The following is a 14,620-nucleotide window of genomic DNA, read 5'->3' on the forward strand; positions in this document are numbered from 1 at the left end:
GTCCAAACTAAAATAAACTTAAGTTTCTGATTTTAAGAAGACTTTCATTTAAGTCAATTTGACATAAATACGCAAAAAAAAAAAAAGATTTGATAATGAAAGACATCTATTTTCAATACTTCTTTTGTTTTTCCCCCTCAAAAAGGGGATGAAATCGTGAAATTTATTTTAAAGATAAAAATTTAATCTTCGTAACTTTTTCATGGTAATAACTGTTGAGCCAAACACTAAGTTAAAATGCAGTTTGTCAACACAATCTCATATGCTCAAAAGCTAAGGGCAGCTTTCAGATTTCAAAATCTCATAGTGTATTCACTTTTGTAACATTCATGTTGTAATCTGGCCTTTAATTTTGAAAAGCAAGCTTCTCTAAATAATATATACCTACCTTGTGTTTCAGAAATTATATTTAAGAAAAAAAAATAAAGTCAGGCAGATAGACTTCTCTGGTTCTAGACAAGTAAAATATTTCTTACCAAAGGAAAAGAAAAATAGGAACACATGCACACGCGAAGAAAAAAAAGTGCAAATGGGAGAAAAGACACCTTCTCCATGGTTAACCTCCCTATCCACAAGAAAATGTCTTCTATACCATTACCTAGTGGACCATTTTCAGAGTCACTCATCTATGAAGGAAGAGTATTAAAAGCAATAAACTTTAAAGACCAAAAAATCATGATCTCTCTCAAATAAGTGATTATAAAAAGTTACCTGGAGAGTCTATTGAGTTTGCTCCCATAGAAAACACCAAACAAAACAAAAATGCGCCAAAAATACATGTAAACTAAGGGGAGATTGCACCAATTTATAACTTCCAGTCTTACGAGATGTATTATACATAAGAATACATATAAAGGGGGGAAAGACACACAAACATAATTTGCCAGCCTTCAAAATGCATCTGCAAAAGCCTCTCACCATATAGCCCCAGTCTCCATTATCCATCTGCTCCAGCTCTGCGTCTTGGGGAGCCCAGGTTCCAGGGAAACTTGGGGAGGAAAAAAAGACATGATAGCACATGTAACTATGAAAACAGAGAAGCAAGGTTTTTCCACCCAACAAAGCAGGCAAAATACCAGAAAACTACTCATCTTTGCTCAATTAAAACCTGCTACAGGGCAAAGATCTGGGAAAGAAAGCATTCCTCTAGGGCCTTCAGGCCTTCTGTGAGCCTCTATCCTTCTTCCCACAACATGTACCCAACCTTTACAGAGAAAGAATTATCTTATACTTAGAGAAGAACAGCCCCGTAAGTAAACCAGTCGTTCAAATTCTATCTTCTCTGAAAATTTTAGTTTTAGAATTTATATAGAACATTATGATTAACTCTACAAATGTATCCTTGTGCAAACTTATGATGATCTTTATCACAAAGGTTAAGAGAAAGGGAGAAAGAGAAAACTCTTCATTAGAATTTCAGCTATACAAACTAAACATCTCAGTAAAAGCATTGAAAGCCACAAACCTCCATAACACCGATATAACTGTCCAAGAGAAATACATCCGAATGGTATTTCTTTTATAACAAAAAAACTAATCATACTTCTAACAGTGATACATTCCATTTTATATAATAATCAAAACAAATAGAAAATGATTTAAATGCCAAACCAGTAGAGCACAATCTGTGGTGAAAACAACCTTACTGATTACTACTGTGAAGAGCCAGCCTGTAGGTGCTGATAAACATCCAGATAGTAATGATGCCAGTTTGAATTTACCTACAATTCAAAATCACTTTCAACAGTTCCCAGCTCCCGAGCTGCTTTAGTCAGTTCCGTCTCACACACCTCATTCCCCAAGTCAACCAGCAAAGCAAACTGCAGAACAAATTTCAAAAGCTCTGGCAATAGACTACAAGAAACATGGACTTATCGGTATTTATCCAGGCTTTTTTATGTGGTCTTTGAACAGATTCACTTTTCCCACTTTTAGAGGAATCTGGCACACTATTCCCAGAACAGGCCCTGGCTACAGAAGATCACAAAGGCTCTTTCTCAAAAGGTCACTCAGGCATGTAGAGAACATTTGCATAGCACAGCATGAGCTGAAATCAGAGCCTGAAGCATCTATTTCTCCACCTCGAAAATTCTTCAAAGCAAACAAGCTAAAACGTGGACCAGACAACGTGCAGTCAGTTTCTATTCTCCACACTCAGCAGTTAGATACAGATAGGCCTCCACATGCTATAGGGTGAGAAACGGAATAAATGTCCAATTCAGGGCTGCTGTAACATCCTTTCATTCCTCTGACTTGCTCCATAAACAATATTTGAAGTAAAGAAAACGAAGAGGCAGGATTTACCAATTTGTACCATGAGCATCTGATTCAGTTACTGATACAACAGACAGATCAGTAGCTGAGCAATTTAAAAGGCCAGTCTTCCAAAAGTTCTGGGAAGATGCTCGTCTTTGGCATCTTCTCATCACCCAAAGTATTCATTCCTGACAGTCTCAAAAGAATTCTATCAACCAACATTCACTGTTGGTCACTAAACATTATGTGCTATGTGGATATACAGAAATAGGGAAGGTACAATCCTGGTCCTCACGGAGCTTTCAATCTATGAAGAAAGGCAACATACAACTGAAGTACAGAACAGAACTCAAAAGGGCCCCAGACCAGATGGACTGGCAGAGGCCTTCCGGAAGAAAGAGCAAGGATAATTCCAAATGGAAAACGGAGGACTTCTGGGAAGAACTCACTCAGCAGAATTCTGCAGGAATACCTGGACAACCGGAAAAGGGACTCCAGAATGAAGAAGCAATTTAAGAAACAAGAAACTTGAAGGATTAACCTTAGACCCCCTACAGCTATCTATTAATCTTATCCACCTAGTAGGGATTTATTTACAAATTTAACAGTAACTCAGTCTTAAGTCAGCAGTCATAATGGGTTTATAAAAATTCCCTTAAGGCAAAATACAAGAATCTACTCGCTAGTGTGATTGAAGGCTATTTGTCCTGTCTTTTAAATGAAGAACTGCAATACATGAATATTCAAATGGTTAAAGGAGAAGTGGGGGACCAAAGACAAGGGAAAAAAAGATATCAATGTTACAGCTGTTATGCAAGGTCTGCCCACTCTTAATCCTTTTTTTCTTTCTCTTTTTCACTGCTACATCAAAAGAAGATAACTTCCTGAGCAATCACAAAAAGAAAATCAGATGATGCCCCTGAATCTGTTCCCCAGCAAAAGCCAAGGTTCTCTTCTGGTACAAAAATGTAATGAAACCTCAAGCTTAATAATTCAGGAAAGCAATTATGAGAATCTATATAAGCCCATGTTTCTTAAAAAACACTCAAAAGCCTCCTTGCACTTGTGTAAAAAATACATCAAAACAAAATGAAGTTACTATGAGGCACTTCCAATAACAAGGACTAAACTATCCAAAAAAATCTAATTGTTCACTAAAGAGCTCTCAGGGAAAAAATAGTATTGATTAGTTTAAATTTTATCTCTACTCCTTACTTCTAAACATCCTCAGTGGAGATGCTTTACATACAGCAAGAAACAAACCAAAAAATGCAGGAAGATGCCTGGTCATCCAAAAGCGGGAGAATCAGCCTCTGAATCCATGACTACTAGGAACATCTCAGAGACAACGCAGATGAATGAAACAGAACATAATCCAAAAGAATTTCCGGAATAGCTTCAATCTCTTCTAAATCATTTTCCAGAGCTACTAACAATTAGAAAATGATTTATTTGCTTTTCATCTTCTCTCCCTTCTGGCATAGTCTCCAGTGGAGGGCTTAATGAGAAGTTAAATGACCATAAGATAGGCAGCAGAAGGAAGAGCTTGAAATGGGCATCCAATGGGCCTGTATTAATCGATGAAAACAAAGAAAAATCTACTATTTCAGAAAATTTGCCAGGAACGGAGATTATGAGGGTAACAATGAAAAAAAGTTTCCTTTACAGTGACTTGCCTTACTAAAGATCGTTTTAAACAACAGCGAATGCAACCAAGCACAATTATAGAATTCAAAGAAAGGCTTCAGACCCTACAAAATCAGTTCACCTGGAAAGATCTGACCTCTGGCCCAAATAAAATTCTTGTGGAAACTGGCTGACAGGTTCCAAAGAAAATACAAAGCGCTACTGAAAATTCACCCCTGTTTAAGCTTCAAATGTTAATCATGACTAATGCATAAATTCTGTTAGCAGATAATTAAGCTAAGGAAAACACTAAATAATTTATAAAAGCCTTAAAAGAACTTGCTAAGAATTTTCTAAAATAGCAAATATGAAAAATGCACAATTCAACAAGTTTAATACCTTAAAGAATTAACCTAAGACCACCTGAAAGCCATTCTCCTCACCACTGCAGGTTACAGGCTTTATGGTTATGATGAACTAACTTAACGCAAATATTCTGTGTTTATCATTTCTGCTACAGACAAAGAATTCTCTGGGGCAAAAGTTCTATTCCTATATAACAACCTATACACTGCAATGCACACACCTCCGAACTTAAATAATTTTTTAAAACCCTATAGCTACTGCCTCCCCAAAGTTTCCAAGTAGCCCTTTTAAAATGCCTTTCTACTGAAATCTTTGTGTCTGGCACTCAGAAAAGAAGGCTCAATAAATTCCATCTATACATACCTTCAAATTACCTCTGTACTGAATTTCTCTGTTCTTGAAACGTGGGAGTTTGAAAGTGAGATACTTTTTATAGTACCGTAACTAGTTCAGCGACATCTAAAGGAGTCTTTTGGGTTAACATTCACATACAGGCTGGCACAAGTAGCCAGGCGCACAAGAATGTGATTATCATGTTAGGTTATACTAACATACTCTGAAGAAATGGATTGTTTCTTCCTAAAACTAGTTCTTTTCTCTCTCCACTGCCGTCCAGAGGAAAGGCTAAATTGAAAATTGACTTTAATACAAAGAATTGTCACAAATAGTCACAAAATAATTCATTTCCTCTTACCCTCAGTTTCTACAAGATAAAACAAAAGTAATAATACCACTTAGGCACAACACAAAGGTAGTAACAAGTAACCTACAGAGTAACAGATCAGACCAAGGTTCTGAAGTCACACACAGACCAGTGCAGAGGAAAGAGAACTGGTTATGGGTAAGGATCTGTAATCCCAATTCTGTTCCATTACTATTTATCACTCTTTATGCCCCATTGCGTCTTTGCAGGACAGGAGAAAATAAGTGAGATCATGAATAGAAAACCATTTGTAAACTGGCAAGTATTAAACAAACATAAAGATACTAGTGACAACATAAAGAAACGTCCTATGATGAATTAAGAAACTTCAGAGTGTGAACACAAGTAATGTAAGAGCACAGCAGGAAGACGGCAAATATGGAAGAGAAGTCCTCTTAATCTGCTTCCAATCTCCCCAGGTCCTCCTTTCCCCGGAGCTCCAGAAGGGAGAACTAAGGTAAAGGGGAGTGTGCATTTCTCAGACATCTGAGCTCTTGAGCACAGAAGGAACTTCTTGAAAGCATGACTCAGGATTATCTGCAAGTTAAAGCTGAATCCAAATAAATACGTGTATTCCATCTTAAATAGACTTTACATATCAAATCCAAGACACACTGAGGAATTCATAGTAAGACGCACGGTGCCTAGGATCCCTTTATGTAGTAATGCTTTGGTTAAAATATCAATTATGAAAATTCAGATCACACAAACCTTAGGAATGGCATGATGACCATCCTGACCACTCAATCCTTAATATTTATGGCATTACACAAATGAAATATGAGTATGGACTGAGAGTCTCAAACAAAGAGCAAATTCTCTCAACCTACCAACCCCGCAGGTAAACATTGTTTTCCTTTTCCTAGCTACAGATTGGTGCATTTGAAAACATCTCAATCTTGGGTTCAGGCCTGTAATAAATGCTGTCCCCTACTTCTTTCCTGTCCTGGAATCATTCATGTATTTGAGCATTTGTGACAAGAAAATGAGCATGCCAAGAGGAAATGGTAAAAGACCTTAGGCTACCCCAAACATTCTTGGCCAAACCAGGTCATCCGAGTCTCTTTGCACTCAAATCTCTTCAATCACAAAGTCCTAAAATGGGATTTATCAACTTATCCCATGACTGGTATACTTGAACAGAAACTTGATAACTTCAGCAGAATTTCCAAACAGACCTCTGTTTCATTTCTCCCGTCCCACCCCAGACACCGCCTCCACCACCGTCAGCTCAGCAGGTGTTCCAGGGGCTCCCCATTCCCGTGACCATTTATCGCCTCTGACATCAAGCATTAAAAATGCCATGACACACATAAATCTGAGCATAAAACCCTCAGCTGCAGTCAGAGTGCCTCTCTGGGGCAGAAGACCCCCTAAGACAGGGAACCCTGCTTTAGGCTTTAAATTAGGGCAAGCGGTGGCTAATACGCGCCACCACCACCCCTCCAAAAAGAAACCAATCATTTCCGAGCACACCTCGAGGTGTCCCCGACCGGGCCGGGCTTCGCGGTCGCCCCGCAGGCGATGCCCCCTCTCCCGACCCGCCCGGGCGTGGAACCGGAGATGCTCCGGGCACAGGCGGGGACCATGCCTTGGAGCCCGGACCCCGGTCCGCCGAAACCGCACGTCCGCGCCGGGCGGGCCCCGGAACCCCGGCCGAAGCCCCGCCACTCGGCCGCGGGCAGCCCGCCGCGGGCTCGTGCCAGCCCCGGAGCGCGCTGCCCGGGCTCCCCGCGGTCCCCTCGGCGCGGCCCCACCACCGCCCCGCATTCTCCTGCACTCCGCTCCCCCGGCCGCTCCGCGACGGCTTCTCCGTGTGCCCTGCTCTCCGCAGCCCCAGGCCCCTGAGCCCCGGGCCCGCCCCCACTCACTGCAAGCTGGCCGCGGTGGCCGGGCCGGGAGGTACCGGCGGCCGGAGAGCGCGAGCGCGAGGACGAGCGAGCCCGCGCCCGGCGGCGGCGGCAGCAGCGGCAGAGGGGACGACTGAGCCGGCGCCCGGAGTTGCGGCTCCTGCCGCTCGGCGCGGGAGGTGCCTCCCAGCAGGGCCGCGGCGCCACGAGCGCGGGCGCCCCCTAATGGCGGCGCGTGCGGGAAGCCAGAGCGCCGGGAGGCGAGGGATTCCGCCGGGTGCAGCCGGGCCTCGCGGTCCGGCGGGCTCCGCAGCCGTCTCAAAGCCCAGTCTCGAAGCCCAGTCCCCTCCCCCCCGAGGCTCCGCCCCGAAACACCAAGGCCCCGCCCAGGCCCCGCCCCTATGTCCTGCCTCCGCCCACATTTGGGATCAGCCCAGCCTCCTCCCCACCGTACTCCATCCCCCGCAGTCTTCTCTGCGTCCTCGGACTTCGGGTCCCCACAGCTGTTTTTCTTGTTTTTTCTCTAATATATATACGGTCTCGACCATGTGCCGGCCCTAGGGGATACAGCGGCCACCAAGATGGAGGGGGCTTCTAAATAGAGAAAACAGACGAGACCCAAGGAAACAGCCAATAGACAAAATCATGACAACTTATGATAATAAGTGTTGGGAGGTACATGATAAGAGGAATTAGATGGAGAATAAGGGGAGGGGGCCTTTGCTTCAGATGCAATGGCCAAGGAAGCCCTGGACCCTGGGCTTGTGGCAGAGCACCTAGCACCTCCTGGCCTTGCCTCCCATGGGAGAGGCGACCCTGTAATTAAGGTCACCTATCAAGCCTGGTGAGCAGGGTAAGGAAGGGCAGCCAGGCCTGAAGGGTCAATATGGGCAGCCAGATGGGGAGAAGGGTAGAGCTGACTTCAGAAAAAATGGCCGGTGCAAAGGCTCTGAGGCCTAAAGGAGCTGGCCCTCGCTGAGACTGGGCACCGATAGTGTCCTCATTTCACCAGGAAGGAAGCCAAGGCTGCAGAGGGTGAGGAATTATGTAAAGGTCTCAGGGCTAATTGGTCTCCAAGCATAGACTCGTTCCAAGTCCCATTTACTCCTGCTAACCAGATCTCTGTCCCCTTCCCGGTGGGACTGGATATGTGACATTGGTTTTGCCATTTCTCTTTCTCCACCAGGGATAACCACTGGCCTTAGAAACTCCCCTGTGTTTCATGCCTGCGTGTGCATGAGCTGGTTCTGAGGTTAACTTTTATCGTATGATCATCACAGCCATATCTGATACTTGGTTTTTCTCTGAAAACTGGAATTGATAGTTTAAATAAATGACATATGCTTCTTCAACATAATTGTGTATTACATTATCATATTCAAAAAGAATAGATGAGTATATAGGAAAATGTGTGATCAACTAGGCAGTGCACAAAAGGTTATACATGGTATAACCCTAATTTTATTTTTAAAAACAAATATATATAGACAAAAATTTTGAAGGAAATATACCAAATCATTGATCACAGCTCTATAGGTAATAGGAAAGGTATGTTAGTGACTTATTACTCTTTAATGTTCTTCTGAATTTTCTATATTTCCTAGAATCGATATTGAATTTATAATCAGAAAAATATGAGTTCTATTTTTTACAAAAGAAAGACAATACCAAAAATATCTAACACTCAGATGTCCAGGATTTGTCGCCACTGAAAAATCCAGATATGCCCCTGACTTACTGATGTCCTTTGAAGAATGGTTTCCCTCTCAGAGGTTCTATTTTCCCCAACTAAAAACTAGAAGAATTTGTCAGTGATTTTTCACAGAACTATTTCTATATACCTCTTAAAGTTTTCATTGCTCTTATAAATTATATTTTCAAATTTACAGTTTTAAATGTATTGATGGTTATTGAAATGCAGTTGGTTTTTATGCAATAATCTTGTATTTCACAAACTTGAGCTTTTTTTAAAAATTTTTTTTTTTGGCGGGGGAAGGGGAACAGGACTCTATTGGGGAACAGTGTGTATTTCCAGGATTTTTTTTCCAAGTCAAGTTGTCCTTTCAGTCTTATTTGTGGAGGGTGCAATTCAGCTCCAGGTCCAATCGCTGTTGCCAGTTGCCGGGGGCGCTGCCCACCATCCCTTGTGGGACTCGAGGAATCAAACTGGCAACCTTGTAGTTGAGAGACCGCTGGCCCATGTGGGAATCGAACAGGCAGCCCTCGGAGCTAGGAGCACGAAGCTCCAACCGCTTGAGCCACTGGGCCAGACCTGAGCTCTTTTTCAGTTCTAAGTTTATAGGCTCTCTTGAATTTTCCGTGTAAATATTCATAGTGTCTACAAGTAATAACAGTATGGTATTTTCCTGTCTAGTCTTTATTTTATTTCCTTTTTCCTTGTTTTACTGCATGGACTAAAATCTCCAGCACGATGTTGAATTGCATTGATGATGGTGGACAATTCTATCTTGTTCTTGACTGTTTCTAATAAGTCACCATTGAATATGGTGTTTGTTGTTATAGATTTTTGATAGACACTCTTGATCAAGGTAAGGAAGCATTATTCTACTTTATTATGAATGGGTGTTGAATTTTATCAAATGTGGGATTTTTAACCCTAAAGTAATGAATTACAATCATGGATTTCGTATTATTAAACCATTCCTGGAATAAATTTACCTTGATGATGTATTATTTTTCAAAACGGTGCTCGATGCTGTTTGCTAATATTTTATTTAGGGATTTTGTGTCCATATTTATGAATGAGATATGTCTGCTATTTTTTTTTCACTTATTGTCTCCTTGTCTGGTTTTGCTATCAAAGTTACATAAGCCTCATAAAATAAATTAAGGAATGGATGTGTCTATTCACTAGAGCAGCTTCTGTAAGACGGATTTTCTGTAGTTTGGATTTTCTATAGGATTCTCCTATGAACCATCGTGGCTTGGGGTTGGGGTGGGGAGTGTTTACACTGACACCCAACCCACCGCATTCAATGTGGCCTCAGGGCCCACCTTCTATACCTAAATAGCTCTTGTGGGGCCACCAGGAATCTCCTGGTTGTTGAATCCAAAAGAACCTCCTCAGATCTCCCATTCTCAGGCCTTCCTGTGGTGATACGTGGACCATACCCTGTGAGAGGCAGTCTCTTCCCGTGCCCTGTTCTACTTTTCCTCCTTCCTCTGCAGCACTATCTCTCAGACTCCTGGAGATGCTCCTCCTTGCTTTACCCATCTTCTGTCCAGGCTGCTAGCCAAGTCCATCGTCTCCTCTCTGCCTCCCCCTCTCTGTGGACTAGCTCAGCCACCTCCATTAATCCAGGATTGTCTCTAAGCCAAAAGATTCCCAAACCCATAGCTCCAGCCCAGGCCTCTGTCCTCAACTTCTGACCTACAGATGCTGTGTATTCTCCAGCCCCTACGATGTGCCAGGTACTGTGCTAAGTGCTTCTACCTTCTGGGTCAGTTCTCTATTGCCACGTAACAAACTATCCAAAACGTATGGCTTAAAACAACCAACATTTCTAATCTCACAGTTTCTATGGGTCAAGAATGTGGAAGTGGATTAGGCAGGTAGCAGATCTTGCAGCGTGGATGTCAGCTGGGGCTGCAGTCAGCTAAAGGCTTGCTCGGGCTGGAGAACTGGCTTCTAGGCTCACTTGTGTGGTTTTCAGCAGGCACAGCAGTTCTTCTTCACATGAGCCTCTTGACGACATGGCAGCTGGCATCCCCCATAGCGAGTGGTCGAAGAGAGAACAAGACAAAGCCGCAATGTCTTTTATAAACCAGCCTTGAAATTCGCAGACCAGTCCTACTATCGTGTGGGAGGGCCCAACACAAGGATGCGATTACCAGGTGGTGGGAATCATGGGGTTACCTTGGACGCTGCCCACCACATCCGTACAACACCCCATGGTACAGATCAGAAAACGAAGGCAAGCAGAGCTGAAGCCACTGCTCGTGGCCATACAGCCAAGCGTGAGGAGAGAGATCTGAACACAGCTCTGACGGCTCCCTGCAATTTTCTCCTCCGATGGTCTACCTCCAGCGTCTTCACCTTAACATGTGAAAACCTGAACCCTCCCACCTCACCACCCCCAAACCTCCCAAGTCCCCAGCTCAGCTCAGCGAATGGTGCCACCATCCTCCCATCTGTCCAAACCAGAAACCTGGAGTCATGCCTGCCCCTCCCGCCCCCTCACTTCCCAGTGCCAGACACCCCAGCCCTGCCAAGTCTTCCTCCTCCATGCAGCTTGGATCCATCTTCCTCTCTCCATCTCCACCACTGTCTCACCGGGCCAAGCCACTAACATGGCCGTCCATCCTGAGGTCCCTCATTCTCTCTGCCCCAACACTCCCCATCCGCTGTCCTCTCTCCAGCCTTAGTCACCTTTAAGTACACAAAGTCGTTGTGTCACCCTACCTGCTTTAAACTCCTTTGATGGCACCCATTGCCTTCAGGATCCGGCCCAAATTCCCTTTGGGGGGACCAGGCTCCTGCCCACTTCCCTGGCCTCCTCCTTGGACCCTCTTCTCTCTGTCGGGACCCCAACCCCTCTGGCCATCTTTTGGTATCTAGGACTCACTGCAAAATTTTTCACTTGAGGGCCTCTGTTATGCTGTTCCCTTAGCCTGGAACATTCTCCCAGCCCTTGGCATGCCTGTATCCTCATCCTCCTACATATGGCCACCTCCTCAGAGAGGCCTTTCCTGATCGCTCAGCCAGGCTGATGTCCCCCAAGTAGAACTTCCACAGTGCCTGTCCTTCTCTCCTTACCTCACTGCTTCTCAGCCGAACTGTGCGCTCCCTGAGAGCAGTGCTGTTTGCCTGGCTCACGGCAGCAGCCTAGAACTTCACAATGAGCCTGGCATTCAGCACGTACTCGACAATAGGGGAGACTTCGGTGCATTCTCTCCACTCCCTGCATTCCCCCTTGCACCCCATTCTCCAGCCACTGCACAATGTTTGGTGCCTTAAATGAAGCATGGGATCCCTCATCTCCAGGTCTCTGCACATGTTGTTCCCTCTACAGGGATGCTCGTCCCTCCTGCCCCCTATTTACTCAACTAAATCCTGTATATTCATCAGGAACTAAGGTTACCAGGTTTAGGAAATGAAAAGACAGGATGCTCAGTTAAATTTGAATTTCAGATAAACAATGAATAATTTTTTAATTATAAGTATGTCACAAATATTGCACTAAATAAAAGCATCCTGTACTTTATCTCGCAGGAACCAACACCAGTTCCCCCTCCCCCAGGAGATCTCCCTGGCCTCAATGTCCCCCCACCAGGTCCACCCCCCCACTAGGTCTGTTCATCCCCCAGCCCCAGGCTCCCAAACCACTCCCCTGCTTGCCCCGGCTCAGCATGAATGCTCACTGTGTTTTGAAATTGTCTGTTACCAACCAGAACGTGGCCTCCTTGACAGAGAAGACTGTCTCAAGTCTTCATGCAGAGTATCTCTTTTCACCTGGGACAATCCTGGCCACAGGAAATGGTTAGTAAGGTTCCCGAGTGGAGAAATGAAAGAGCACCGAAGACAGAATAAAAACAGTATACAAGATGAAAAAAGGAACCAGCAAATGAAACACAGCCCACAAAACGGGCTGAATCTCTTGGCTGATTATCCACAGTGAGGAGCCCCCTTTCCCATCCCGCCTCCCTGTCCTGTCTGGCTTCTGTCACTGAGCCCCCCACCAGGTCCCCCCAGTCTCAGGGAGTCTTATGATTGGTAGAGAAAGACTGAAAAAAGGAGAAAACAGTCCCTTTAGGGGGTTTTCCAAAACAGCCTCTTGAATATTCAAGTAGGAGGCCCTATGGGGAGCAGGGTGGGAGAGCAGGCAGGCCTCAGCCTATACTGGAAAGAGGCTGTGAGGATCCCCTAGGTAGGGAGGTGCCCCCAAAAGTTGGGGGCTGCTGCTCCACTGCCCAGAAAGCTACCAAATTTTAAGCAGGCACCTGGGGGCTGAACCTGCACTCAGCCCACCTGCGGCCATCTAATTACCTCCCAAGTTGGGGATGGTCCCTAGGGACTCCAGGAGGCAAGAGACCGTAAGCAGCTGACTGCATGGATTATCTGGACCCAAGATAATTCCTTCCAACTACGCCTCTGAGTATTCTGAACACCGGAGGAACTGGCCAGGGGAGAAACTCGCTCCACTCTGCCCTTCTTGGTGGTGGGTTCTGTCCCTTCTCTGCACGTGTGCTTCTCCCTTCCTGCCTCAGTCCCCTTTGGCCCTGGTCCACTGGTTTCACTAGCAGAGGTTCTCTTAAGGCTGGTAAAAGGCGTTCCTTAGCCTTTTACTCAATGGCTGCCCTGACTGGGAAATGCGTTCTAACCAATCTCTCCCCTCCTGGTCTCATCCCCTCATCCCCACCGGGCTGGCCCCAGTCCCTCTGCACATTTACCCCAGCCTCTGGCACAAGTGACCCTTGCAGCAGCAGTTTCCAGCACCTCCCCCACTTCCAGCCATGGAGACGCTATGGTATGTTTGACAAGAGTATTTTTCCTTTTTACAAGGTTTCTAATTACCTATTATTTCTGATCTTCTCTTTCTTCAGCTTCCAGAACTCTGCTGGGAGCTATAGAACCAGTGGGGGAAAATCTGGTTCCCACCAGAGCTGAGAAAGAGGCCCTGTGGTCATCCTTGGATGTCACCATCCCCTTCACCATTGTGACTCTGTAATTAGAGAGAATGGATCTGACCTTAGACCAGAAATCAGCAACTCTGGCTTCTGTGTTTAGTCCCCAGAGGGTCTCAGTGTGCCACATCTGAGAAGCCCCAGGCCTCGAGAATTCTTATATGTCAAGAAGGAATAAAAAAAGCTGCCTGGCCATAGCACGGCCAGCTGGCATGCAGAAGGCAAGACAACTCCAGATTCTGCGTTCTCATCCTTCCTGACAGCTCAGTGCTGTAAATGCTTGTCAATAACACATTTTAGTCCTTGGTTGTCCTTACTGCCCCATTCCTAATCCAAACCACTTTCTCCGCATGTGTTTGCTAGTTGAGCAAGAGCCAAATTCACTTTCAAAGACAGCACACCGCCTGCCTCTTCTGTCCTGTCCCTCCCAGGTGGGTCTCCCGGGTCCTATGACCTCTCCTTCCTAACATATCCAAGGTCTCTCTTTCTACACGTCTTCCTGCCTGGATATCCACCTTCTCCCTCAAGCTAGTGAGGGACCACCTATGCAATGCCCCTCCCCCCACCCAAATGCATCACTTGGTCAAGGTCTCTGTCTGAAATATGGTTGTATTACCTTTAGTGAGCTCCTGTTTTACACGGGAGCAAATGACATTTGTAAAGCTGCCACAGTATGGGATCTGTTAAGGTTCCAGGGGCTTCTGAAATAAAAGATATGATTAAAAGGCAGGAATTCTATTTTAAACCTATTATAATGTCCCTTGGGTTTTGTGATGATGGTGGGGGTTCAACTTCTCAGTGGCTAACAGTGGATCCATTGTTATCCCGGCAAAATAACGAGAGCATCATGTAGAGAAGTAACTATAGTAACCTCGTGAAGAGCCATGTTTCAGGATTCAGAATCTGTTACACATGTCACTTATTTCCTGTTACTGATGTCAGGTCCCAAAACACAGCAAAGCACACTGGGTTGGATTCCAGTTTGCTTTCTGGCTCTGTCCCTCACCAGCAATGGGGGTTTGGACCCACTCAGGAGCCCTCAGCCTCAGTTTCCTCAACTGCAAAACGGAATAAAACAATACCTTGGCAGGGTTGTTGTGACAATAAAATGAGGCAATTAAAGTATGAAAAACTTGGGGTGGCCAGATGGCTCAGTTGATTAGAGCACGAGCTC

At 45.0% G+C, this 14,620-nt stretch overlaps 1 protein-coding gene across 6 annotated transcripts in view; it reads right to left on the reverse strand.

Annotated features, from left to right (window-relative positions):
* KCTD6 (potassium channel tetramerization domain containing 6) overlaps positions 1-14,620 on the reverse strand; it is a 40,032-nt gene that overhangs the window by 2,472 nt on the left and 22,940 nt on the right. For 2 of the 6 annotated variants that reach the window (XM_081071526.1, XM_081071527.1), the window contains one exon: positions 919-988. In XM_081071526.1, the coding sequence (XP_080927652.1) occupies positions 919-988 (70 nt within the window). Of the gene's footprint in view, positions 1-918; positions 989-1,725; positions 1,800-4,611; positions 6,670-6,822; positions 7,149-14,620 lie in introns of those variants that run through there. The other 4 variants (XM_081071528.1, XM_081071531.1, XM_081071529.1 and 1 more) reach the window with 4 other exon arrangements.

The sequence above is a fragment of the Rhinolophus hipposideros genome, assembly GCF_964194185.1.
Source record: "Rhinolophus hipposideros genome assembly, chromosome: 14".
NCBI classification, from domain to species: domain Eukaryota; kingdom Metazoa; phylum Chordata; class Mammalia; order Chiroptera; family Rhinolophidae; genus Rhinolophus; species Rhinolophus hipposideros.